At 39.0% G+C, this 25,882-nt stretch overlaps 1 protein-coding gene across 2 annotated transcripts in view; it reads right to left on the reverse strand.

Annotated features, from left to right (window-relative positions):
* Positions 1-25,882, reverse strand: part of Strn (striatin) — an 89,915-nt gene that overhangs the window by 31,312 nt on the left and 32,721 nt on the right. For both annotated transcript variants that reach the window (XM_029531240.1, XM_021217517.2), the window contains exons 2-6: positions 22,813-22,916; positions 14,115-14,188; positions 8,567-8,645; positions 5,882-6,049; positions 4,924-5,059 (exon numbers count right to left, since the gene is read on the reverse strand). In XM_029531240.1, coding sequence (XP_029387100.1) covers positions 4,924-5,059; positions 5,882-6,049; positions 8,567-8,645; positions 14,115-14,188; positions 22,813-22,916 — 561 coding nt within the window. The remainder of the gene's footprint in view (positions 1-4,923; positions 5,060-5,881; positions 6,050-8,566; positions 8,646-14,114; positions 14,189-22,812; positions 22,917-25,882) is intronic.

Below are 25,882 nucleotides of genomic sequence, written 5' to 3' on the forward strand. Positions count from 1 at the left end.
GGGGGGCGGGGTATAGGAAACTTTCGGGATAGCATTTGAAATGTAAATAAAGAAAATAATAAAAAAAATTTTAAAAAAAATTACAGACAGGTTACACTCTTCTTATGAGAACAATTAAATCTTACACTCCTTCGATGCAGTGTGTATAGACTGCAGACTTTGATGTAATTTAAACAGAACACATTCTGTTAACAGCAAAATGTTTCCAGAGTGGAGCCATGATACCTCCATATGACTGTCGCACCCTCACAATGCCAGCCACAACTACAAACTCAGAAATGGGCTCCTATATTATTTCCACTTTCCTCAATTTCTCTAACAGCTTTATTTTATTTCCTGTCTTACTACGTAGCCCTTGCTCGTCTTGACGCTGAGCTGTTTCTGACTGCAGAATGCTGGGATGAGAGACATGCATCATGTGTCCAGGTCAGTGGTTCTTATAGATTCACTCCTCCTCCCTAACATAAGGATATTGTGGCGTGAGATAACTCAGGCTTAATAAAAGAATTGTTTCTGACTCACTTCTATATATTTAAAGACACCTCTGGAACCACAAATCCAGTAGTTTTAAAAGGTAAACTGGATAGCGAGTGCTGAGCCCAACATGTCTATGCTCTGTCTGTCTTCATCATGCATATAAAACCTAAACAGGAAAATTTGTGTTACTTAATGACAATATAATTCTGTTTACTGGGGCTGGAGAGATGGCTCAGTGGTTAAGAGCACTGGCTACTTGCTCTTCCAGAGGTCCTGAGTTCAATTCCCAGCAACCACATGGTGGCTCACAACCACATGTAAAGGAATCTGATGCCCTCTTCGGGTGTATCTGAAGACAGATACAGTGTACTCATATAAATGAAATAAATTAAAAAAAAACTTAAAAAAAAAAAAACAAAAACCTCTTACAGAGAGTATTCCCCTAAAACAAGAGACACTGTTATGCTTGCAGTACTTCTTAGCTTACCATCTAACAAACCCGTAAGACAGCCATGGCAGGTTCTGAGCAGAGAGCCCACAGTAAATGGTTTCGTTTTTCTACTTACTCACAAGCCATTTGCTGATAACTTGGTCAAGTGACTAAGCAACAAAACTCAGGTATATACCCATATCTCTGGGGACTGGCACCAGGGTCGAAGAGCTGGCTCAGTGGTGAAGAGCTCGGGTTGCTCTTCCAGAGGACCCAAGTTCTTTCCCCAGTCCCCACATCACAGCTCACAACTTTGTACCTCCAGATGCAGGGGATCTAATGCTCTCTCTGGCTCCATGGACACTAGGAACACATGAGGTGCACAAACAGGCAAAGCATCCACAGGCTACCCTATCCTCACAGTTCCACAGGTAAATGTACCACCTACTCCTAAGTTAGGAATCCAGCTGACGTCAGAGGGGCCACCACTAGCTATCAAGATGGAAAGCCTTTGTCCTCACTGCCAGACAAAAAGGGCAGGGAAAGGCCAGAAATAGTACCTGGAACCTCTAATTAAATGTCTCGGAGTATTTTGGGCTTTAGTTATTACTAAACATAGTATTAAGTAACAAAAGCAACTCTGAGGGCAAACATGTCTAGGTAACCTTAAACAAAATGAGACAGTCATTGGGTCATACCATCATCACAGTCATGCCTAGCAAGTGTCGCATTTTATATAAACAACCCGAAAATCCTGTTGTTTTCTTATGCTTAGGCACTAAAGAAAAAGGAGCTGTGGTAGCAAAAGAAATAAATGATCAGTAAGTAGGAAGGGGTAAAATTTGTAATAGTAATACTTTCCTTCCCCAAACAGATTTTCTTTCTTTCTTTTTTTTTTATTATTATTTTCTTTATTTACATTTCTAATGCTATCCCGAAAGTTCCCTATACCCGCCCCCCCCCGCCCCTGCTCCCCTACCCACCCACTCCCACTACTTGGCCCAGGCCTTCCCCCCTTGTGCTGGGTCATATAAAGCCAAACAGATTTTCTACTTAAGAAATTAAAGAGAAAAGAATGGCAAATGGAGACCATCACAGGAAACTACAATCAGACACAACAGAGATCAACAGATTGGGGGGGGGGGGCAGCCCCAACTGATACACCTGCACCACAGTTCCTGCATCTCTGCTCAGGGAATATGGCAGTAGGAGTGGAGATTGTAGGGAATTAAATGTAAGGAGGAGTCCACTGTAAAGCACGTGAAACCATCTGTCCCAGAAATGGCTACAAACAAGACCAGAACAATAGCACTGCCAATAAACATGTTCACATGAAAGGAGAAATTTTGCAGTTTCACTCCTAGTCAAAGAACTGCAGCAACTAGTCACTGCTAGGGGAGGTGAGCCCCTTACTGGCCGCTCAGGGAAGAGTGCTCAGCCCTGAAACCATACACACACAAGAACAGATTCAACAGGTTGAGCTTATGTGTATCCGTTATATGTATATGCACACAAATACGGACACAATGCATGTAACAATAATAATTTTTAAAAGGAAGCCATCCGCTAGAAAGTGCTGAGAGGGCATGGGAGGGTTCCGAGGGTGGGTAGCTGGGAAGGGCTGGAGGTGGGAAAGGGAAGAGGAAAGGAATATATTCTATTTCAGCTCAAGGTCTACAAAGTAAGTGCCAGGACAGCCAGGGATACACAGAGAAACCCTGTCTTGGGGAAAAAAAAAAAAAAGAAAGAAAGAAAGAAAGAAAGAAAGAAAGAAAGAAAGAAAGAAAGAAAGAAAGAAAGAAAGAAAGAAAGAAAGAAAGAAAGAAAGAAAGAAAGAAAGAAAGATGAGAGTTTCAAGCAGCTTAGAAAAAAACAACTTTGAAAATTACTAAAAACAAAAAACAAAAGATAGTTCAAAAGGGCTTCGTATTCTTTATGTTACTAAAACCACACCTAACAGTTCTTAATTCCATTTTTCATCATAAGTTCTTGAATAAAGCAAATGCTTTTGCAGAATTATTGCTTACACAGAAGAGGGTGTATTTTAGGCATTTATAATTTCAGATCCTAACTACTGTGAGGTGATGAAGACAGTCCGGTGGTGGCAACAGTAAGGGAAGACGATGAACAAGAGACAGAAAGCTCTAGACCACAGTGGATCCCAACTCTCCTAACCTTGTGATACAGTTTCTCATGCTATGCTGATTCCAAACCATAAAACTATTTCATTGCTACTTTGTACTGTAGTTTTGATACAGTTACAAACTGTAGCGTGAATATTTGCTATGCAGAATAGCTGGCATGTGTGACCTCTGTGAAAGGGTCATTCTTCTCAGGCTGGGGTGTTGCATTTGCCTATTAAACGCAAGACCTTGGATTCAATACCCAGCATGTGGTAAAGATGAGGGAGAAAAGCTTTCTGAACCTAGTACTTAAATGTGGATAATGGGTGAATCTGTTTCCAGAGGATGGCCCTTCATGCATGCTCACAATATCCTGTGATCTGTGCTATCAATTAGAATGGTGTCAACACTATGAAATTAGTTACATAAAAAGAAATTAAATGGTTAAAAACTAAGAAACCAAATGGTTAGGTTGTTAAAAATTTCCAATCTGATCATATAACATAGTTTTAGTAAACAATTTATAGATTTTAAAATATTTAAACTGATATAATTACCAACAAAGAACTTACGAGAGTTACTTGCCACTGGGCTATGAATAAAGTATCTTGTTAGGAAAATGGTATCTCAAAGCAACTGCCACACAAAAGTCCATAAGGATCTATACAAGTCTGGATGGTTAGGACAAAGCAAAGGATCAGACATTTAGATCACACTATGATAGCTTGTGTTGCTAAGGAAAAGCTGGGTGATTACTTGGTATTCAAAACTATGTCTGATAGGACTAAGATCAGCAGTGTAAATGACTAGTGGCATATACAAACAAGAATGTGGCAGAAATAAGAGTTTCTGATTAAGCCCAGAAAGTAGGAAGCATAAAAAAACAGAAGTTATACTAAGAAAGCACATTACAGCTAAACATTATCTTCATATAAAGTCTCTCTTATTTATCAGAGTCTTCTGGAGATTAAATGAGGTACTTATTATTACAAACTAATAAAATTATGCCAGAGATATTAAGAAAAAGAACCAAAGCCAGGCAACTTTAATCCCAGCACTCAGGAGACAGAGGCAGAGGCAGGCAGAGCTCTTTGAGTTCCAGGACACCCTGGTGTACACAGTGAGTTCCAGGACAGCCAGAGCTACATGGTGACACTTTGTCTCAATCCCCACCCCTGAAAGACCAAAAACCCAAAAGCCATGCTGCAGACAGAAGCCTTCACTACTGTCTTGGACATTGGATCCTTCCACTTCACATTCTAAGTTTCCTTCTTCCTATTCTTAAAAAGAAAAGTGCACACACTCCACTGAACAAAGTCAAGCATGTCCATACCTCTTACTTCAGAGAGGAGAAAGAAAGAGAGAGAGAGAAAGAAAGGAGGGGGAAAGACTAGAGAAAGAAGAAACATTCACTTAGAGACGCCTGCTATTGTAGGAAATGTATGGGAAAGTCAGAACATGTAAAGGCTGAATCAAAGACTTCTAAACAACTGACAAAGTGATGGGAGAGGTCTGAAACTGCAGAGCCCGTACTGCAGCCCTCCAGAGAGAGACAAGACCGTCTCAGAGCTGCTGGAGCCACCATCAGGCACCATCCTGTGTCTGCCAGCTCTACTGTCATCACAGCAGGAGCAGGACACGATTAGAACATGCAGAGTTCAGCATGCTGCTGTCCCATGGAGAGCTGCCTTCTCTAATGCACTGACAGAGTCTAAGTGTACTGAGGAGAGAATGTTATACTACAAATAATACTGAGATTAACACCAGTAATAAAAACTTTCTACTTGCTCAAAGTTTATGGAAGGGATTAAAGGGCCCAAGATGTTAAGGACACAGACTTCTAACACATGCATCTTGGCACGTAAAAACATTGAAATGATTTCCCCAACTCACTGTGGAAGTATCAATGACACTCTTCTCTCTTCCATCAATGTCCTCATCCTCGTCTTCATCACTGAAATCTGCAGCTGCATTTTCAAGGAATTTGAAATTGTCCAGCACAGAGGCAGAATCCGTTAACTCAGATTTTCTGGTTTAAATAATATGTACAACAATATTCAGGTAATCTTTTAAAACATCACCAAAAATATGAAGTGTTGATAGGTTTTAGCACCTTATGCCTGTATTACAACATGGTCATAAATGATCCCCTAAACTATCTCATGACCTACACTGATTCCCATCTACTACAGTTCTGTGCACTAACTGGAAAAGTCCAACAGCGAGTGCTGGAGCCCTCAATCTCTAACAGACAAACTCTGCACAGACAGACCTTCCTGTTAACCTTCGTGAGTAGCTCTGCCTCGTTTTTCTCTTCTCTACAACTCCTCCTTGGACCTCTCATGTAAGCTTCCACAACTATATAAAAAAAAATCTAATGACTTAACTTTCAAGGTAAAAGGACAAATATTCATAGCATGCACACGATATACTAAAGAGAATAATAGATATTTTATATCAAAGGAAAGGTGAGGAACAACATTATGATATAAAAGATTTACTTCTTGACCTCCAGTTCATCAATAATATATCATTCTTGTAGATTTGTATTTAATTTCAATAACATCTTTTATGAGATTCTAACAGCAGTTAACAGTTTCAAGATATTAAAATCTGTGTTAAATCCTTAAATTTAAAGAAAATAAAAATACCCTAAATAAAAATTATATTCTTTAATTAAAATAACCTTAAGACCTTCTAACTAAATGAAACTTTTAAAATTAAAGCATTTAATTAACTAAAATTAAATTATTACCAAGTAATCATTTGAAAGCTTAATATCCTCTATACCAAAAATATTCCGTAAGAACTGAAGTTATAGCTAAAAACAATTTCCAGACAAAATACTTACCCAATCATTGCTGTCTCTTTAACTTCAGCCTCTGTGCCATTTATCACTGAGTCCTGGTTTTTGTCATCCTCCCTGTCAGTGACGTCACTTGAAAAGCCCAACAATGCCCGAACACGCTTGGATTTCACGTCTAGAATAGTATCTGTGTAGCCGACCTCCTGGAGATACCTGCGCAAAGCGGATCCTTACAGTTCAGTCACACAGGAATGAGCATTCTAAAATGTAAACTGTAAATAAAAGTAGTTCTTCAAGCTCACTGACTATCTACGGTTTAAGAGAACAGTGCCATGTCAGTAAGGCTTGTTAATAATATTCCAGCTGCAGATGGAGCTGTCCCTTGCAGTACCAGCCTCTACAGTCACAAAGGAAAACCAAAGAACTAGACAATACACTACTCATTTATCCTAAGAAGAAACAGTTCTTCAATGTATTTCAGAGCACACTTTTTGCTTTAGGCAGAATGGAACACTCTCCTCACAAACTCTACCACTGCTACTTTAGAAAAATGGCTCCAGTTGTTTTAACATTTCTTACATGAAGTATCATTAACTAAAACCTGCAGAGAATGCTTCTAGTGTAAATGGTTTCTTTCCATGACACAGAAAAAGGTAACATTTTTATTTCATACCAGTCACTTTAAAAAGAGATGTTTCTGACCTGAGGAATTCCAAAACAAAAATAAACAAATTGTGGGACTTGGGGTACACAAACTCATGCGAATTTGTGTAATTTAGGAGAGTCAGAGGCACAGAAAAAGAGCACAGAGCATCCAGTTACCTCCATAGCTCAAGCCCAATTCTGCCACTTTCTTGATATGCAACTTTCTCTTAAACTTTTTATTCTCATCAAAGAGACCTAATATCACCCAGGATATATAGAAAGCACTCTATACCCAAGAACTCCAGTGTTAAACGCTGATAATGATTTGTTTTAACAAACCAAGCATGGTAGTGGTAAGACCAGAACAAAGGAAATGACATTGATATCATGATATAATGATAACATGTATTTATTTATATAGCAGGTTTGCAGAAGGAACAAAGAAAGCACAGGTTGATAAGACAGCTAGTTAAAGTCCAGCTTACTTCAGGATTTTATTTGTAGAGTTACTAGAGCTGAAGGATACCTTACAAAGATAGGTGATCAAATGGGATAGGAAGTCTTATTAAATCAAAATGCTCATTGTTCAAACCTACCCAGAAGCTACAGAAAAGTCTTAATTTTAAAAATCTGAAATTATAAATTCCCACTTTCTTGAGTCCTCTGCAAAAAGCAGCCAATGCTTGATTCTCCTAAGCCATTTTCTCTAGCTCATTTTTCTACCTTTAATAATTAATAATTAGCAACAAAACTAAATCACATGTATCTGTTTTAAACTGCTGGGCTGGCGAAATGGCATAGCAGGTAAGAGCACTGACTGCTCTTCAGGTCCTGAGTTCAAATCCCAGCAACCACATGGTGGCTCACAAATGTCCATAATGAAATCCGACGACCTCTTCTGGTGTGTCAGAAGACAGCTACAGTGTACTTATGTATAATAATAAATAAATCTTTGGGCCAGAGCAAGCAGGGACTGAGTGAGCGGAGCTGACCAGAGAGAGCAGAGGTCCTAAAATTCAATTCCCAACAACCACATGAAGGCTCACAACCATCTGTACAGCTACAGTGCACTCACATACATAAAATAAATAAATAAATCTTTAAACTGCTCCGCCAGTGATGCAGAGCATCACTTATTAAATAGCTGATGCATAGCTTACTTCTTTTAAAGCTTTGAAAAATGTCTTAATTTACTATGATGTCACTTCTCATTAACAAAAACAAAAATCTAATCAGCATTTAAAACTTATTCTTATTTTAAGTGTATGAGTGCTTTGCCAGCATGTTTATCTGTGTACCATATGTGTGCCTAGCACCTGCAGAGGCCAACAGCAGATGCCAGCAGCAAATGCCAGATCACCTGAATTAGAGTTACAGGTGGTTGTGAGCACACACTTTTAATCTCAGCACTTGGGAGGCAGAGGCAGAGGCAGGCGAATTTCTGAGTTCAAGGCCAACCTGGTCTACAGAGTGAGTTCCAGAACAGCCAGGGCTACACAGAAAAACCCTGTCTCGAAAAAACAAAACAAAACCAAACAAAACAAAACAAAAAAAAACAAAAAAAGAAAATCTTAGAAACAAACTACTAATAACTTATCCCAAAAGTACAAAATGGAGAATGAGAACAAATTTCCTTTTATTTTGGCAAAACTCTGTATGCAAGTTTCCAAGACTACAGGTCTAGTCTGCTATTTGACATCAGAACCCCTACAGAGTCCCAGTATGTTAGTCCACACGTGCAAACTCTGGGGATTCAGAGAGTTCTTCAGTGTACTGAAAAGGCTCGTAACGAAGTGTGTACGGGGATCCTTACCAGTTTGTAGTAAAACGACTGGTTAGAGAGTTGATGAAAAGAAAATAATGACATGGAACTCTTTTAACTACATAAACCAGAACAGAGGGGGGAAAAGTTTAACATGAAAAATGAATAGGAAATCAATTAAAGTTTTTGTTTTTTTAAACTACCTTACTACTTGCTGCTCACAGCAGTAATACAAGAGAAACACATGCATTAAAAATACAAAAGAGAAGCATGAAAAACTGTTCTTACTTTAACAAGTACGAACATTTAATCTTGGTACTTACTGTCTGAGTAGCTGCCGGCCTTGTTTCCACATTAACTGGCTATTTTGCTGTGGCTGCACCTCTGTTTCATTACCTTCATCTGGAGAATATTAAATCACAATGAAATTGACTAATTTTACATGTTTGGACAACCTAGTTCATAAACAATGTCCAATAAACATTAATAAGGTTAAGAATAGAGAAATGCAACTTTTAAAAGGTACGTTTCAGGACAATATGAATGCTTTTTAACAATTTTGATAACAGAACTCTGTATGATTAAGTATCTGCACCGGATTCCCTTCAGAGCACCAGAACTGACACAGTTTTTCTCTCATTTTCACTGACCTGAGAGTTTCCTCTAAGACAAAGACGTATCAAGTCAAGTTACAGAGTGAAGACCTCCTCACAGAAATATTATAAAACCTAGACATGGTAGTCAAAAAATCAAAAGAAACAAAAACCCAGAGCCCCCAATCGGATACACACATGTAAAGAGATTATCTCAGCAGGGATGATTCAGTTGATCCACTGCTTGCCTGGCCTGCGTAAAGCCAAGGACTTCGTCCCCAGCACTGCGTGAGACTAGGCATGATGGCACAAGGGTGTAATCCACACTTAGGAAGTAGACACAGAAGGATCAAAAGTTGACAATGAGCCAGGACTACATGAGACCTTGTGTCAACAACAATGAAGTAATCGCTAAGCCACACCTCCAGCCCCTAATAAAGTTTATTTATGCACAGCAACTAGACCTTTGAACTCCTAAAGAGCTCTATAAAACTTACGGGGTAGGGGATTCAAATAATTATAAATTTTATATCTACATATAGAATTTATATACTGTGATTAAACATACTATTTTGAAACAGACAATATATGTCTTCTGAAAAAGTACCTGTTTTGTTTAATTTTACAATTTTTTCTGGTGTTACAGGGACATGGTTCAATCAGTAAAATAATTGCTACGTAAACATGAAGCTTTGAATAAATACTTTTATCGCTCACATTTAAAACACTAAACATTAAAAAAGGAAAAGAAAAAGGCCAGTCTGTACCTCTAATGCCACCACTAGGAAGGTCGGGGGACTGGAGAGTACCCGAGACTTACTGGCTGGCTGTCCAGATGAATCTGTATGGAGAGCTCTGCTTCCAGGGCCCAGTGTTGAGCACACTGCCAGATACTGCCCTCACTTAGGACTCCCAAGCCACTTGGACCACCATCTGTCTTCAGGCCCTTCTGGCTGCTCAGGACACCGAGTAAGAGACTAGCTCACCTGGGCTCTGCCCTCTCAGTCTCTTCCAAAGACAATGGTATTTAAAAAAAAAAAAAGGCCCTTCCAGCTGCTCACACCAACTAGTAAGAGACTAGCTCACCTGGGCTCTGCCCTCTCCGACTCTTCCCATCAAAGACAATGGTATTTAAATCTGTTCATCGCAGCCTTATTTATAATAGCCAGAAGCTGGAAAGAACCCAGATGTCCCTCAATAGAGGAATGGATACAGAAACTGTGGTACATTTACACGATGGCGTACTACTCAGCTATTAAAAACAATGAATTTATGAAATTCCTAAGCAAATGGATGGATCTGGAGGATATCATCCTTAGTGAGGTAACCCAATCACAAAAGAACACACATGATATGCACTCACTAAGTAGATATTAGCCCAGAAACTTAGAATACCCATGATACAATTTGCAAAACACATGAAACTCAAGAAGGAAGACCAAAGTGTGGATACTTCAATCCTTCTTAGAAGGGGGAACAAAATATCCATGGAAGGAGTTACAGAGACAAAGTTCGGAGCTGAGACTGAAGGAAGGACCATCCAGAGATTGTCCCACCCGGGGATACATCCCATAAATAACCACCAAACCCAGACACTATGGCAGATGCCAACAAGAGCTTGCTGACAGGACCCTAATATAGCTGTCTCCTGTGAGGCTATGCCAGTGCCTGGCAAATACCGAAGTAGATGCTCACATCATCTATTGGATGGAATACAGGGTCCCCAATGAAGGAGCTAGAGAAAGTACCCAAGGAGCTGAAGGGGTCTGCAGCCCTACAGGATGAACAACAGTATGAACTAACCAGTAACCCCAGAGCTCCCTGGGACTAATCCACCAATCAAAGAAAACACATGGTGGGACTCATGGCTCCAGCTGCATATGTAGCTGAGGATGGTGTAGTCGGTCAACAATGGGAGGAGAGGCCCTTGGTCTTGGGAAGATTCTATGCCCCAGTATAGGGGAATGCCAGGGCCAGGAAGCAGGAGTGGGTAGGTTGGGGAGCAGGGGAAGGGGGTAGGGGATTTTCAGAGAGGGAACTAGGAAAGGGGATACCATTTGAAATGTAAATGAAGTAAATACCTGAAAAAAAAAAAAAAAAGGCCCTTCCAGCTGCTCACACTACCTAGAAAGAGACTAGCTCACCTGGGCTCTGCCCTCTGGACTCTTCCAATCAAAGACAATGGTATTTTAAACAAACAAACAAACAAACAAACAAAAAAGGATGAATACTGGACACCACAAGAAGACCAAAATCTATGAATTCTGGACATAAGACAAGATAAAAAATTCGAGGCCAAAGGTATGTAACACACCTTCAATAAAATCCCAGCAAAGAGATGTCCATTCCAGTATAAAGAGTACACAGAACATAAATAGTAGAGAACTCTCCACATCACGTGGTGTTATAGCTAAAACACCAAGTACTGGGGGAGGGGAGGAAGAGGTGGTGGTTTGAATAGTCATGGCTCCCATAGACTCATATGAGTTTGAATGCCTGGCCACAAGAAGTGGCACTATTAGGAGGTGTGGCCTTGTTGGAGTAGGTGTGGCTTTGTTAGAGGAAGTGTGTCACTGTGGGGCAGGCTTTGAGGTTTAATATGCTCAAGCTACACCCAGGATGACACACAGTCTGCTGCTGCCTTCGGATTAAGATGTAGAACTCTAAGCTCCATTCTCCAGCACCATGTCTGCCTGCATGCTGCTATGCGTTTTGCCATGATGATCATGGACTAAACCTGTGAAACTGTAAGCCAACCCCAACTGGATGCTTTCCTTTGTAAGAGTGAGTGTGCTCATGGTGTCTCTTCACAGCAATTAACGCCCAAGACAGAGGTGGTATTTAAAATGAAAGAAACATGGCCCAAGTTACATATAAAGAGCAGTCCCATGAGAATAAAACTTTCTTCTTGGTGGGAACTATGTGACTACCAACTGGCTCTACAGAGAATACAAGGAATACTCCAGAGTGAACAGAAGAATAGCACATCCAAGGCTATAAGGAAAAAAGTTAACAATGATAGGCTGACAGGTATGCAAAGTAAGACTACCACACGCCACAAAAATCAGCAGAATGACAGCAATTAATACCCAATCCACATGTTAGTGGCCTCAAGTCCTCAAAGGATACAACTGTATTAAAATCAACTGTATCAGAAAACAGGATCTATCTTTCTGCTGTCTACCAGAAATACACCTCACTCTCGAGGACAGACACCACTTAGAGCAGGTCTACAGATAACCACAATGAAGTAATAGTAGGGGCTGGAGAGATGGCTCAGCGGTTAAGAGCACTGACTGCTCTTCCGCAGGTCTTGAGTTCAATTCCCAGCAACCACATGGTGGCTCAGCCATCTACAATGTGATCTGACACCCTCTTCTGGTGTGTCTGAAGACAGCTGCAGTGTACTCACATACATAAAATAAATCTTAAAAAAAAAAAGTAATAGTAGGTGACTTCAATTGTCCTGTTTTACAGATAGACAGAAAATGAAGAGAACCATTAAAGCTGAATGTCACTAAGTAACAGGTATCTACAGAATACTCTGCCCAAACACATTCTTCAACAGGCCACAGAAGTTCCTCTAAAACAGACATGTACATGGACACAAAGCAAATCTTGACAAACTAAGGAAAACTGAAATAACTACATTTATTCTATCTGAGCACAATGGAATAAAGCTTGGTATTAACAACAAAGGAAAGCACAGAAAAAAAAACACAAAGTCATAGAGAATAAAAATTCAGTAAGTACCAGAGAGTAAAAGCTCAGTAAGTCACAGGGAGTAAAAGCTCAGTAAGTACTGAGCTCGGTGTGCTGGCAGAGGCCCTGAGTCCCAGAGGCAGTTAGATCATTGTGCATGAGACCTGTCTGGTCTACAGAGAGAGGTCCAGGCCAGCGGTGGCTACATGCTGAGACTCTGACTAAACAAAACTGCACAAAACGAAACAGGACAAGACAGTGAATGATGAGTAGACCACTGAAGGAATCTCAAGAAACAAAAAAAAAAATTTTGGGAACTAACTGAAATGAAAATACAACATATCAATACCCCTGGAATAAACAAAAGCAAAGCTAAAGGGGAACTTATAGCTCTAAGCACCTATAAACATAAACCGGACAGTGGGGCTGGAGGGGTGGCCCAGCAGTGAAGAACGTGGACTGTTCTTGCAGAGGACCCTGAATTCAGGTCTTAGCCTCTATACCATGGCTTACAGTCATGGAGCTGTAACCCCAGCTCCAGGGACCCAATGAATACCCTCTGCTGGGCTCCCTAGAAACCTGCCTCATATACACATGAACATCTACACATACATGTACACACAATTCAAAAGTGAAAAAGAAAAAGTAAAATCTCAGATAAGTAACTTTAAAATGTACCTCAATAGTTTGAAAACAAACAAACAAACAAAAACAAAAACAAGAAAAAAACCAAGCCCAAAAGCAATAGGAGGAAAGAAATTATCTAAACTGAAACAGAAATAAATGAAATGGAAAAAATGCAAAGACTGGATGAAATGAGTTAATGCTTTAAAAGATAAGTAGGATTGCCGGGCGTGGTGGCACACGCCTTTAATCCCAGCACTTGGGAGGCAGAGGCAGGTGGATTTCTGAGTTCAAGGCCAGCCTGGTCTACAGAGTGAGTTCTAGGACAGCCAGGGCTATACAGAGAAACCCTGTCTCGAAAAAAAAAAAAAAAAAAAAAAAAAGGTAAGTAGGATTAACAAAATCTGACCTGAATTAAAAGACATAGAAAACCCAAATTAATAACACTAGAGATCAACAGAGAGAATATAACAGGTATCAAAGAATTTCAGAAAATTTTAAGGACCTTCTTTTTTTTTTAAAGATTTATTTATTTATTATATGTAAGTACACTGGAGCTGTCTTCAGACAATCCAGAAGAGGGAGTCAGATCTCGTTACGGATGGTTGTGAGCCACCATGTGGTTGCTGGGATTTGAACTCAAGACTTTTGGAAGAGCAGTCAGGTGCTCTTACCCACTGAGCCATCTCACCAGCCCAGGACCTTCTACTGACTGTAGAAGACAGGCAGTGAGTCTAGTCAACACTACCTCACCATATCGGAACCTTCTACTGACTGTAGAACTCAGGCAGAAAATTATGAACTAAAATTAAAAAAAATACAAATGAAGAAAAATTGGCGGTATAAAATGTTCTCATGACACTAAATGATACTAACTTATAGTTTCAATGTTCCTACAAAATACTAGACATTGACTTTTTATTACTTAAAACTTCCTTTACAGCTAACTTACCAGAATCATAGCTTGGAGGCTTCATGTCTCCCTGATTCAGTTCTGTCCCATATTTCAACTTGTGGTATTTGGCTCTGACAAAGAAATGAGAAAATACAGGCCATGTTAAAACACATTTAATACATTTAAATAAGCTTTAAGAGGAAGTGGGCAGCAGTCCTGGATGAGCATGCCCAGAACTCTAAAGACCCGGAGATTTCCATGGTGTCAAATACTTGCCTTTTTTGTTGTCAAATCATCAACTGTCATTACAGGGAAATTAAAGGAAAACACTAGGAATCATAAATCTTCCTTTTGTACCTATAATGAACTCTATAAATTCTAATTTCTGTTGTACTCAAATTATCTTGATGACTATAAGCTGAAGTTTACCATCAATGAATAAAAGAGGTCTAACAATTTATTTTGTTACATTAACCTTTCTCAGTATTTGAACTTATCCTAAAACAAAACATTACCTATAATGTTATGGGTCTTATTTGGTAATTATAATTCAAATATCCTTATAGTATGCTATCAAAGAAAAACAAAAGCCCAGAAAAAAATCATCTATGTTGCATGAGATACCCTAGCAGTAATGATGAAATATTTCCTGTAGTCAACATATACTTTGTCTTTAGTCAGAAAAACATCCTATGATTAAGAGGTCTATCTAATTTCTTTTTAAAGTTAGCAAAGTATTATTATTTTCAGCAAACTGGACTACCATCTAATTTAACTATCTCAGATCTAGGCAAATGATACAAAAAAAAATCCAGATAAGGAAAAAAAATTTTTTTAAAAGATTAACTAAGAATAATCACATCAGCTTAATATATTTGTATACCTTATCTCTTTTTTCTCTACAAAAGGAAGTTTTTTTTTTAAAGTAAATATTCAATGAGTTAGGATAGACAATAAAAATATGTAACTAAAACCAACAATTTTCAGAACCAAAAGTAAGCATGAAGGGGTCTTAAGAGAATTTACAGATTATAGACACCAAATTATCTAGAACATGTTTGTCTATATTCCCATGTGTCTTAATCCAATAAGTTCATTACTGAACTAAGTTTTTCCAATAGTGTTGATCAGTAGGTGAGGTGCAGACATTAGCTTCATATACAGTTATAAGTAAACACATTCTTAATGTAATTGTCAATCTTTTGATTTTGCAGAAATATTTCATCTTATCATAAGACAAAGCAACAGTATCTTGTTAAAAGTCAAAATAGTAAGCCGGGCAGTGGTGGCGCACACCTTTAATCCCAGCATTTGGGAGGCAGAGGCAGGCAGATTTCTGAGTTTGAAGCCAGCCTGGTCTACAGAGTGAGTTCCAGGACAGCCAGGGCTACAAAGAGAAACCCTGTCTCGAAAAACAAAAACAAAAAAAAAACCAAAACAAACAAAGGCCAAAATAGTAAATCAATATAACTGGCCTGATAGCAAATAATAATATTTTAAATAAAAGTAGCAACAAAGTTCTCTGAGCCTTAATTATATCATGTAAACACATATAGAGAGATACAACCTACTGCATTATACGGCATTCTAGTGGTCTTAGAAAAAAAATACAATATTAGTTCTCTAAATAATCAGAAAACATCATATACAATATATCTGGCAAAACAATCATACTATCTACTACTATTTCACAAAAATTTAGATGAAAATAAAATATATAAGTAACTTGTGTTTAGGACTAAGCTCTGGCTCCTAAAATCTGTATTTCCTTCCTTACTAAATTTTCTAAAAAAACATTTTACTAAAATAACCCTCCTCAATCTTAGGAACACTCTCTGGAAGAAAACAATGCTAAAATGTTTCTCAAGAACTCATAGCTTCCCTTCGTTTTGATACTTCAAGTCACTGTGTTAACAATCTTGTTCATTACTCTTTTTTTGTCTCACTTGAACTACAAGATAAACAGATCTAAACAGATCTCATATTTCATATATACCTAGATTTCCACTCTCAACTGGCCTTTATTGGATAAAAGAACATAGAACATGTTTAATAATTATAAAGACTAGAGAGCCGGGCATGGTGACACATGCCTTTAATCCCAGCACTTGGGACACAGAGGCAGGCNGATTTCTNAGTTNNANGCCAGCCTGGTCTACANAGTGAGTTCCAGGACAGCCAGGGCTANACAGAGAAACCCTGTCTCAAAAAATAAATAAATAAATAAATAAATAAATAAATAAATAAATAAAATGAAAAATAAAATAAAAATAAAAGACTAGAGAGATGTTAGGGAAATGGCTCAGTGGTTAGAAACACTTGCTGCTTTTCCAAAGGACTAGGGTTCAATTTCCAGAACCCACATGGCAGCTCACAACTGTCTGTAACTCTAGTCATAGGGGATCTAACATCCTTACACCAATGCACATTAAATAAATTATTTAAAAGATTAAAGAGAGTTTATTCTAGCTTTATTTAAATACCTACCTCATAAGCAGTATCTTGGGATTAAAAATCATGTCCAAGCACATCTTAAATGTTAATGCTATAAAAGAATGATCCTGTGTGTAGGGGCCGGAGCACTGGCTAAGCATCTTCCACTATTGTTTTGTACATTCTTTTCTTTTTTTTTTTTTTTTTTAAAGATTTATTATATATTCTGTAGCTGTCTTCAGACATACCAGAAGAAGGTGTCAGATCTTGTTATGGATGGTTGTGAGCCACCATGTGGTTGCTGGGATTTGAACTCAGGACCTTTGCAAGAGCAGTCCATGCTCTTACCCACTGAGCCATCTCACCAGCCCCCATTATTTTCTGAGACAGAGTTTTCTTCACTGAACTGTGGGCTTGCTATCTCAGCTATACTAGCGGGTCAGTAAAACTCTTAAGTGCGTATTGTATCTCTGCCCCCTGCTGGGATTACAGGTCAATGCTGCTGTGCCTGGTTTTATATATGAGGATTGCGGATCTGAACTCAGGTTCTTAAGCTTGCATGGCAAGCATTTTACCCACTGAGCCATCCCCCCATCCCCGAACGATTAATTTCAACAAATACTGAATTCTTATGCAAAGTGGTATGCTGACTGTTAAAAATAACTTTCAGGTTATAGTGAAGTAAAGTAAGACTAGAAATAAGAAGATGCCTAAGACACAGAAGATAAAGTACAGCACACTGACATAAGTGCTGTAAGCATGCATCTGAGGACGCAGGCAAAGGACTGTCTAATGGTAAAGTACAGTAAAGAGAAAAATGACAGCGGGCAGAGAAAGATGGGAAACATGAGAAGAGTTGATTTTATGTAGAGTTGAGCTTTCTTAGAATGAAAAGAGCTGGAAAAAAATGTCAAATCAAAGGCATGTGTAACCTGCTTAGTCTGTAAACTTCATCGTGCTTTAAGGAATTGTTTGATAGATTCATTGCTAGGTGAGTAGTCCATGTAGAGTCAGTTGATTTTATTTTTTCTCTTCAGAGAGGGGAGCTTAGAGAATCTATCTACACTATCATTACTTAGTTGTTTATCAGTGAAGTGGCATTATGTCTAGACTTGCCTTTAAAATGGACCATGGCTATCCAGTTGTAACTGACAGTGAACGTGGAAAGCTTGAAGTGATGCTCTGAGTTCACAATGGCCATGCTACTGAGAAAACCTGACTGGGATGCGTGGTGAACAAGGCTTTGAGAGACTACCTTAATCCTGCTTGTGGCTTCACTACAATAAACTTATGTAACCAATTAAACTTAAAAAAAAGGTTAAATAGGCCAAGGCATATCTCATATCTCTCCATGTTTCTGTTTCAAATTTCCTCAATCATTTTTTTTTTTTTTTACATTCCTGGGATTAGAAAATTCCAGTATAGAAAACACTGGATTATTCTAGAATTCAAAAATATATTTGTAATACCTAGTATTAAAGTACTAAGAAAATTTTGCACTGAAAAGAAATCAAATGTTGCATGCTACAAAGAATAGGCCTTGTGTTTGTTAACTTAACCACCTCGAGAAGGGTCACTGCGGGAGCGGGGAGGGCTCAGCACTGAAGAGCACCAGCTACTTTTCTAGTCACTGCGGGAGCGGGGAGGGCTCAGCACTGAAGAGCACCAGCTACTTTTCTAGAGGATCTAGGTTCAGTTCTCAGCACACACATGCAGCTCACAACTTTCCAGGGGATCCAACACCCTCTTCTGGCCTCTGTGGATACCAGGCCACACATGTTACACATATGTACCTAGAAGTAAAACACACATACACATAAAATACTGCTGCTACTAATGATATAATGATGAACCTTCTTTAAAACTTTCATTGCAACTGTGCATGGCTAGGTATGCCTATAATCCCAGCATCCAGAGAATACACTGATTCTACAGCAAATGAATGTGAGCTCTAGGCCAGCCCCAGCTACTCAACTAATCAAACTGAACCAAAGGGGTTGGGGGGAGTACCACTGGAGCAGAAAAACTCCCAAATCATCCTCACAGACACTCAAAGAACCTAAATTAAGTTTTAAATTTCTCTGTTAAAGAAAAAGAGAGCAGAGTAGAAAAGAGAATCCTCCTAGACTTAGCTGGTTTGTTATCTCCTGGGCTATGCAACCATCTGGAGACAGCAAGGTCACTGTCTCTAATCACCTGTCCCTCTGCTACTTCTTCCTGTGACCTGGCTCCTGTTCTTAACACCTCTGGGAAACCAGGTCAAGAATGAAAAAAAAAAAAAAAAAGAATGTCACAAGCCCAATCACATGGTGGCTCATAACCACCGATAATGAGATCGGATGCCCTCTTCTGGTGTGACTGGAGACAGCAACAGTGTACTTATTTATAATAATGAATAAATCTTAAAAGAAAAAAAAAAAGCCAGGCAGTGGTGGCGCATGCCTTTAATCCCAGCACTTGGGAAGCAGAAGCAGGCAGTTTTCTAAGTTTGAAGCCAGCCTGGTCTACAGAGTGAGTTCCAGGACAGCCAGGGCTACACAGAGAAACCCTGTCTCAAAAAACTAAAAAGAGTGTCAAGGGCATCAGCAGGCGCCAACAGTGAACCCCAATGACCCCCAATGACCCCCAATGACCGTGTTCAGCACCAGCTTGCTTACAGACTACCTCTCTCCTTGCTCCTTGCTCGATGCACAGCTCTCCTCTCCCTCCTAAGCCACACTGTTTTGTCTCATCCTCCTCATCCCCTTCCTAAGCACCTGATTCCCACGGCTGCAGACTCCCTCCCTCTTCTATGCTGTGCCTCAGCAGCACAACCCACCTCTGCACTTTTGCCCTGACTTACGCCTCCTCAAGACAGAAACCTGGGAGTTCTTCTTAACTTTGCTCTAGCAAACCATCTTCACATTTTTATACCTCCAAATTTTAGATTCTTTGTCCTTAAATGTTTTATGGCAGATACTGTTATATTCCAGCATTTGCTATGCTTATCATTTCTCATTTATTATAATTTTCCTGCCCTGATAAGGAGATCTTTCCAGTACTGTTCAGAGATATTTCTAAAATGTATTTCAAGCTTAAAACCTTTCCCAAGCAGTATGGTCCAACACTGGAAGTGGAGATGGCCCACTATGAAGATTACCATGGTAATCTTCAATATGGTGGGTCACAACCATCTGTAATGGGATCGGATGACCCCTTCTGGTGTGTCTGAAGATAGCTATAGTGTACTCGTATAAATGAAATAAATAAATCCTTAAAAAGAATAATAATAACACTTGCTTGAACAAGTTAGTATATGTGTGGATGTAGTTATGATACATATGACATACAGATATGATATATAATGATATTACACATATATAAGATATATAGTTAGTTATAAGTTAGATAGTACTTGGTTAGATAAGAAGAGGTCCTTGCTCTAAAAATACAAAAGAAATTTAAAAAAAAAGAAATTATGTTAAACTAGTTAAGGGCAGTTAAGCAAATAATTTAGGTGAAAAAAACAAAAGGCTCATAGATGGCATAATTAGGCAAAGATACATGTGTAAATTGGTAAAGCTGAGTAAAGAATATAAAAAATTCTTGCAACTCTCCAATTAGTTCAAGATCTTTGATATAAGTTTCTTTAAAAGTTTTCCATGTTTCCTACCATATAAAAGTTGAACTCCTTAAACACACCACCACAATCTGACTTGTACTTATCTCCATTTCTAGTCATCAATTAACAACTAATGTGCACTATACTACACACACACACACACACAACCACAAATTACTGAGCACACTGCTTGGTTCCAATGTGTTCGCTCTGCTTCCTACGTGTGCCTGACTGGTGAGGCATCCTATCCACAGGATGCTGCTCAGGCCACTTGCAGAGGTGCTACAGCTGCTTCCTTTTCTCTGACCTCCCTATAGACCATGTATACATTTCTACCACAGCACTGAGCACCTCGGTGTACTTTTATAGTTTATATGCACACACACATTTCTGTTTACTTCAGTGTTGGTGTGTTTCAGTTCTACTCTCTTATAGGTAACAAATGGTGTAATGGTAAATGATAGAGGGCAGGCTTTAGATTCAGTCTGGAGAGATCTGACCTGTAACTCTACAGCAATTACTTAGTTTAAAGTCTCTGGGTCTAGACACTGTGCTGTTTGTTTTTGCCAACTTGACACAACTCAAGTTATCTAGGGAAGAGGACACCACAACTAAGGTACTGCCTGCATCAGATTGGCCTGTGGGCCTGTCTGTGAACCTTTTCTTGATTGAAGATTAATGAGGGCTCAGCACACTATGGACAGTGCTACTCCTGGGCAGATGGTCCTGCGTTGTATAGGAAAGCAAATGAAGGCGCTAGAAAGATGGCTCAGTTAAGAATGCTCACTGTGCCGGGTGTGGTGGCACACACCTTTAATCCCAGCACTCGGGAGGCAGAGGCAGGCAGATTTCTGAGTTCGAGGCCAGCCTGGTCTACAAAGTGAGTTCCAAGACAGCCAGGGCTATACACAGAAACCCTATCTCGAAAAAAAAAAAAAAAATGCTCACTGCTCTTCCAGAGGCCCAAGGGTTCAATTCCTAGCACCCACATAGAAGCTCACAACTGTCTGAAACTCCAGTCCCAGGGAACCCAAAATCCTCTACCATCCTCTATAAATACTAGGCATACATGTGATACACAAACACTCATGCATGAAAAATAACCATAAACATAAAAATAAATAATTTTTTAATGAAGAAAAAGCAAGCAAATGGAACAAGCCAGTAAGCAGAATTCCTCCACGATCTCTGCTTCAATTCCTACTGTGATATCCTACCCTGATATCCTACCGTGATATCCTACCCTGATATCCTACCCTGATATCCTACCCTGATATCCTACCGTGATATCCTACCCTGATGTACTTCAGTGATGGGTTGTGACCTGGGAGTTCTAACATGAAATAAAACCTTCCCTCATCAAGTTAGTTTTGGTAGGTTTTCACAGCAACACAAAGTAGGGTACGGCATAGACGGTAGCTACTCGCAATAGGACTTCTGTTACTGTCCCTGTCTCCCCACTGCTAGGGAAGCCTGCAGTGAAGACGGTCTGGGACTTAAGCACTTGCACATCACCTATTTTTAAGCTTTTTTTTTCCTTTCCATCTCCCTAACATAGCTTTCACTAAACTTAAGGCATGGGAAAATCCATTTATTTTTCATCAGCAAGAGAAATCTCTTGTGTATCAATTCTTCAACATTTAAAATTATTTCATGTTATGTTATTTTATGGTTTTTCAGTCCATTTGCCAACTTCAAAAATGAAAGAAAAGCAAATGACTATCAAAAATAAGGCAAAAATTTACCAAAACAAAGCACTCTAATATCAGGTTATCAGGTGTTCAGATGACTGAAAATAATGAACCACTTCAGACTTCTGACAAAAAAAAGGCCAAAAATTAGCCACTGAAGAAACTTAATCCTCATGATAATTTTCAAAGCTCTCACATGTGACCTATTTTCCTTTACTTATGACCCAAGAGTAACACTACTAAAATAAGGCAGCTTTCCCCCCGGAGAGATAAAGACATCTCTCAAAGGAACACAAAAATAAAAACAAAAAAACCAAACCAAACCAAACCAAACCACCCAGTTTATGAAAAGACACTATCAGAGCAATTTTTAAGTAAAGTATTGCATTATAAAAAGGAGAAATTATAGAATTTTCTGTACAAATTAAATAGAATATTACTCTATAAATGGTTCAGCACTAGGCATGTAGCTCAATGGTAAAGTACTTGCACAGCGTGCACACGACCCTGGGTTCAATCTTCAAAACCATGAAAAGAAAAATAAAGTAACAAACAACCCAAAACTACATTAAAAGGAAAAAACAAAAACAAACAAACAAACAACAGATGAGCGTGGTCACCCACAGGCCTAGTCCTTGAGAATTAAGAGGCAGATGATGCAGCATTGGAGCTGAGGATATGAGGAGTGAGTCTGGGGCTAAAGCATAGGTTGTATGAAACCTGGCCTCAAAACACACAAACCTAAGTAAATAAATAATAAAAAGTGGAATCACACAAACCTAAGTAAATAAATAATAAAAAGTGGAACGTGGAACAGAGAGGAATGCATGCCAGTCTACATCGAGGAAGAAGCAGAGTGTGAAGGAATGTGTGTCAAATGTTCTACAGCATGTCACCCGCCTTACTGAACTACAATCATATAAGGATGTCTATTCGATGCTCTGGGTTCAAGAGCACACTTATTACAATATGATTTTAGTTCAGGAACGTAAGAGTAAAAATGGCGGGACATGGGATTTTAGTGAATTACCTTTCCTGCTTCAGAGCATATTCCAGCATTTTGATCCTCCTCACAAGATCTTTCTTCAAATTTTCTTGACCTTTCCTCTCCCCCTGAAGGAAAGCAATCTGAGCCTGAAAAGGAGAGAAAGGCAAAACTCGGTTCAGAACGACTCTATTTTAAGAGAGCTTTTAGGATAGCAGACAGTCAATACAATTCCTTTTCAAATCTGTCACAATGCAAACTAACGGGGAAAAGTCTTGATTTGGAAAACTATCCACGGGAGAGCTGAGCAGTGTCGTTCAGACTAGGGCCTGACAGCATGTGGTGCCCACCTTCCCAAGGACCCAGGAAAGACAAACAAGGCACTGAGCAGACAAGTAGTTTGTGCAACACATTAGATATTTTATACCTTGGAAAAACTTTCATTTTTATAAAGAATGAAGACAGGAAAGTAAAATGACCAAAATTCTTATAAATTCTTCCAAATTAAGAGTTTTGTAATCAAGATCCAGAGAGTTGAACACTCAGCACAGAAGGGAAGAGGGCTTCATGCCCACCCTTCAAGGAGAAGACAAAGGCAACTGATGGCTGGGGAGGAGGACTATGTTGCCCTTCTTGGCAAGTCCAGAGGGTACTGGCAGGTCACCTGGGCTTCAGTAGATGAGCAGACGTGGGCCTATGGACTCTGTAGGGTATTTTTTAAAAAGACATGAAGTCGAGAGGAAGACGGGGACATGTTGGGGAAGCAAGGGGGATCAGGAAACCAAAGGGAGGGCGTGGGAGATGGATATGACCAAGATGCACTGCATATATCTATGAGATTTTTAAAGTTTCATGATGTATCTAAATTTTACAAGAGAGTCCTTAACTTAATCCTAGATACCCTACAAACAATAAATAGCTCTCTTTTCGCATCTCCTTTGAGAAAATATAGTACGTGATAAAAAAATGGAAGAGCCAATCAGATGCTAGACCCTCAGCAAATTGAGTGTGCATTTCATCACGAGACGAATGACAAGCAACTTCAGTTTCAGGAGAAAAGGGACAGGAAAGAGCAGCTTTTCAGGAGCTAGGCCACTGAGGGTTAACATCTGTCCTTAAAGAACTGCAAGGGTTGGAATGTCAGCTTATGCAAGCAATTTGAAATCTCTATACTGGCAGGAAGGAGCTCTATACAAGATGTGTCTAAGATAACCACGTTCCTCTCACCCATTTCTGCTATGCCAACCCACAGAGATAGACAGCAACGTTGTTTGCATATGTGCACTGCTTTCCATTAAAAACAGAAAGAATGACTTTAAAACATACCTAAAGAAGTCTGAGGATTATCCAACTATGGTTTAGTAAAGAAATAAACTTAGTTGTATTTAATTTAAATAAGACTCAATTCTACTTATCTAGTATCACAATGAGTATAAAATTCAATTTGCCAGTATTCTCATAACTGCAAATTATAAATAGGTAATATGATGTATTTATTTTTATTTCAAAAAAATCACTTAAATTTTTATTTCAATTAAAAAGACATTTTCCTTATTAAAATAATTAAAAGGCTGACAACAATTCAACTGTATATAGAAACAGGCCTTTACATTTAGATAAACAGGAGAAAAGGCATTGAATATCCACTGAATCTGTTCAGTACTCAAAGATCCTAAAATGCTTTAAATGAATATATATATATATATTATATATATATATATTCATGAATATATATATATATTATATATATATATATATAATTACATACATATATGTGTGTATATAGAGAGAACATATATATTCTAAAATGATATAAGTAGAATAATGGTACATGCATTTCAAGCAATAAAAAATGAAAGCTCACTGCAAGAAAGTGTCAGCCTGACCCATCTCACAAAGAAAGCAATTGCACTGACAGAAAAATATATACACTTAAAAACTAGTGTTAAAAAGCCGGGAGTGGTGGCGCATGCCTTTAATCCAAGCACTCGGGAGGCAGAGGCAGGCGGATTTCTGAGTTCGAGGCCAGCCTGGTCTACAAAGTGAGTTCCAGGACAGCCAGAGCTATACAGAGAAACCCTGTCTGGAAAAAACAAAACAAAACAAAGAACCAACCAACCAAACAAACAAACAAACAAAAAACTAGTGTTAAAAACAAGAAACCTAATCAGTGTAACAATAATAAACTATATAAATACCATAAACTATAAACTTCATCCACTATATTCTTTGGCTATCTCTGACTTTCTGACATGTCTCTGATTCTGGATGGTTCTACAGTTTAACCTATAACATGGTCTATATTGCAACTGAGTCTCCAACCCACTGGCCACTTGCCTGTCTTCCTACAACTTGTTTCTCTGTTGTATCAGTTCAGAAATAGACTGAATAGTGCTCTATTAACTTTACATTTTTAATGCAACTGAGGCAAGAACCAGAGCTGCTGAAAGGCACTGGGCTGGAGACAGAACTGCTAAATTACATCAACCTGTGTACAGATGTGTTAACATCAGAATGGAAGCCAGGGATTACATGAAATCAGGAAAGGTTTTGTCAACATTGCCACAGGTGATGAAAGACTATGGGTTCCATTAAAATTGGTAAAGACCCGATCCAAGTAAGAGAAGCTTCCACGTGAAAGGCACAACTCAGGGAAGAGATGCAGACAGAAAGCAACTCTGAAGATGTAGAAAGCCTGTGTCCCCTGCATGGGGCAGCTCAACAAACTACCAAAAAAGGACAGGTCATTCATAGACTGGCAGACTGAAACCTTGATGCTGAAATGGACACTTGCTTAAGGACAGATGATCAGGACCACACTTAATAGGACAAGGACCATCCCATTAGCAGATCTTCCAAAGGACATTTGGACTGTTACATTGATGGGATTGATGATTGTTTCCGTTGTAATAATTAAACTGTATATGATTATTAGCTTAAACAGAAAGGGGGAAGACATAAAGGAATTTTAATCCATCAACATGGCTGCTCTGGCAAAGGGTCACATCCAAAGACCTAGGTCTATGTGATCTAGCTGGAATGCAGACACACCACATACCTTTAATCCCTCTGGCTGGAATACAGACACACCCTTAGTAGACATCTCTAAGGTAAA

This window comes from Mus pahari, chromosome 18 (genome assembly GCF_900095145.1).
Source record: "Mus pahari chromosome 18, PAHARI_EIJ_v1.1, whole genome shotgun sequence".
NCBI classification, from domain to species: domain Eukaryota; kingdom Metazoa; phylum Chordata; class Mammalia; order Rodentia; family Muridae; genus Mus; species Mus pahari.